At 36.2% G+C, this 3,022-nt stretch overlaps 1 protein-coding gene across 1 annotated transcript in view; it reads left to right on the forward strand.

Moving 5' to 3' along the window:
- FMR1NB (fragile X mental retardation 1 neighbor) overlaps positions 1–2,540 on the forward strand; it is a 39,857-nt gene extending 37,317 nt beyond the window's left edge. The window contains exons 3-4 of the mRNA XM_006869730.1: positions 985–1,119; positions 2,440–2,540. Coding sequence (XP_006869792.1) covers positions 985–1,119; positions 2,440–2,540 — 236 coding nt within the window. The remainder of the gene's footprint in view (positions 1–984; positions 1,120–2,439) is intronic.
- Positions 2,541–3,022: the final 482 nt, after the last annotated feature.

A 3,022-nucleotide genomic window follows, 5' to 3' on the forward strand; every position in this document is an offset into this window, starting at 1 on the left:
AGAAAGCAATAGATTTCTTGCTTCTGCTACAAATTCCCCCAGCTATAAGCCTTCCAACCTTCTAAATATTCCTTTATATGTGGTTCAGAGTTCTGGGATCATCCCCTGAGCCTGCTTGGTCGGGTATTCTGTGTTGTTGTTGGCAGAGCTCCTTTACTGCACTTCCACCCGATCCACCATCTTGTTTGTTTTCCAGATGCCTTCCATTCAGCTAGCTTTCATTACTTGTTGTTGTTAAGTGCCGTTGAGTCAGTTCTGACCAGCAACTCACTATAGGGTTTCCAAAGAGCAGCTGGTTAGCTTGAACTGTCGCCTTGAGGTTCAAACTCACTTTGCAGTCCAGCATACTAACCCACAGCGCCACACCAGAACTCCTTCTATAGCTTATTAAGATAAAATTAAGTGAGAGAGTGTTGGTGTGCTGTGGAGTTGGTTCCAACTCATAATGACCTAGCATAGAGTTTCCGAGGCTGTAAGTCTTCATAGGAACAGAAAGCCTCATCTTCCACGGAATGGTGGTAGTTTGAAACTGTTGACCTTGAGGTTAGCAACCTGACTCATAACCACTATGTTACCAGAGCAACTCAGGTGAGATAGTATCTGCTATTATTTTAACAAGGTGTTGGTTTCAAGGGCATTTGATCAGTTCTTGTTATTTCATTCCTTCTGCATTGTTTTCGAATCACCATCAGTCAACTCAACGGTTTTATTTTCTATTAAAAACTACCTTACTAATGATCCATTAACAATTTATATTTTTTCTGTAGTTCATCTAGAATTGAAAATGTAGTGTTTGATAACTTTGTGGTAATTAATTTAATTCTTGATTTTCAGCCTTCATTGCTGTTTGTATGTATCATTCAGTCTTTACGTATTCTAGAGTGTTTTCTTTTTGTTGTTGTGTTATATTGCAATAATTAATTAGAGAAAATTATTATTAAACATGCTGAGTTCTCTTTTTTTTTAATTTTATGTTACTAAAAGCATGTATTCCAAAGGAGAATCAGGAAATGAAGCCTTGTAGCAGAGGTCAAGCTCTTAACCTGAGTGAATGTTTGAAGTACAAATGCTGTTATTCTGATACCAGTAACTTTGGCTGTTTTACACCATTAAACGATGGTAAGTTCATTCTCTTACATTTACTATCTCTCTACTTAAAAATGAAATAAAAAGGTCACGATTGCATAAGTATACATGTGGAATGGCCAGCCCTAGTGCAGCATTGTCCTTAGAAAGCCCTGAGGTGGTCAGGACCTTTTTCATGGTCTGTTCTTTGTTCTTTGGTGGCCTGTATGGCAGCTTCAGATGAGTCTCACCTCTTTTGCTTTAGTTGTTCTCTGACTTAAGTGACATAGGTTCCTGTCTCTGGGAGCAGGTACCAGCTGGGCTTGCCTCTGCTTTCTGCTTCCTTCCCAGCTTCTCCTCCTGAGTAGAACTTTCCGACTTAGCTCTCCTTCAACATCTAAATGTATAACAGTAGATTTAATCGTTTCTTGTTAAACTTTTTTAGTCTTTGTTAAGGTGTTGGATTAGTGTCTTATCTTGAAATGGTTCTTTTTTCTTTATAAAGTTTTGAGAACTAAACAATCTGTTTTATACCTTCATTTGGAGAATGGAATATTTTACCAGTTGGTCCCACGATGAATGCATTTGATATAATAGAACACTAATACATGCTATAAAAAGGATGTATGCAAAACAATGTCTTAGGTTAATATGGTCCCAATTGAATTTACAATTCTTTGTTGAACATCCAGTATTAATCATGGAAACTGAAACCTGATCATGAATATAGTATTACAATTTTAACAGTTACATAGTGTTTATAATTCGTTCATCAGTTTGATTTTTATATTCTGTGTGAAGGAACATTTGGTTCTTGTAGAAAAAGAAAATTGAGCCGTGACTTACAATTCCCCAGTCATATTAGAATGTATTTCTAAATGAACATAAGAATAAAATATGCTTATTCATTGGCAGATTCTTGATTCCTTGTTTAATGTTTTATAATTTTAAAGTAAACATTTAATAAACTACTCCTTTACCAAGTTAATTGTTCATAGATTAATTCACTCCTTGAGTGCCCTAGGATGTATAACATATGGCCAAAGAAAAGACACTTAGGGTCATAGGAAGAAATGTATGCGATGCATCATAATAATCTGTTAAGAAAAACAGTAGGATCATTTTGTTAAAGCTTCCATTGGGGGGGGGGGGAGCATATATTTAAAGTGTGTGGTACAAAAACAAATTAGATGTGGTCCAAAAACATTTCATAAACTACTGCCTACAGAGTGGCCAGGATATTTACCTGTCATAAGAATGCCTCCTCATTTTACTTTATTAACTGATAGTTTTCTATAAAGACTTTATGAAAGAGCTCAGATTTGCTTCTCTTGCTTAAGTCATAAAAGTAACAGGATATAATTAAACCAACAGTGCCTGCACAGATGTTCCGGATGTTTGCGCTTGGTGTGAGCAGCATGATCATCCTGGGATTTCTGCCCGTTTGTTGCTGCTCCTTTTGCTGGAGGAGGTAGGAAAACATAAACTTTATTTGCTGATTGCTTAGCATACTTAGATATTTTTGTATAGACACATTTATTCAGATGCTTCAGAAATACAGCGACTATATTTGGGTTCCTTTTGTTTAAAAGAAGGTAGCTTGGGAAAAGCCAAAAAGTAGAGCTACCATCTTATTTTTTCTAATGCACATTCCTCTATTTGTCCATCAATTCAAGCTGTCCTCTTGCCTAGTTTATACATTCCATCATCAAACAGAACTCCACTTGGAAGGGAAAAGAAATCAACATATTGGGTATGTGTGGCGTAGAGGAAGCTGGTTATCAACTATAAACCAGAAAGATTCCCCAAAAGTTAGTGTTAATATCCACTGAGTAAATTATCATCTGCCATTGGGTCTTCAAGCCAATTTGTGTGAGATTTCTTCTTAGCATCTTCTGCTACATTCCAATGGATGATTGGTGTGATGCTTCTAAGTGATTTTTATTATTATTATTAT

Source organism: Chrysochloris asiatica, unplaced genomic scaffold (genome assembly GCF_000296735.1).
Source record: "Chrysochloris asiatica unplaced genomic scaffold, ChrAsi1.0 scaffold00134, whole genome shotgun sequence".
Classification (NCBI taxonomy): domain Eukaryota; kingdom Metazoa; phylum Chordata; class Mammalia; order Afrosoricida; family Chrysochloridae; genus Chrysochloris; species Chrysochloris asiatica.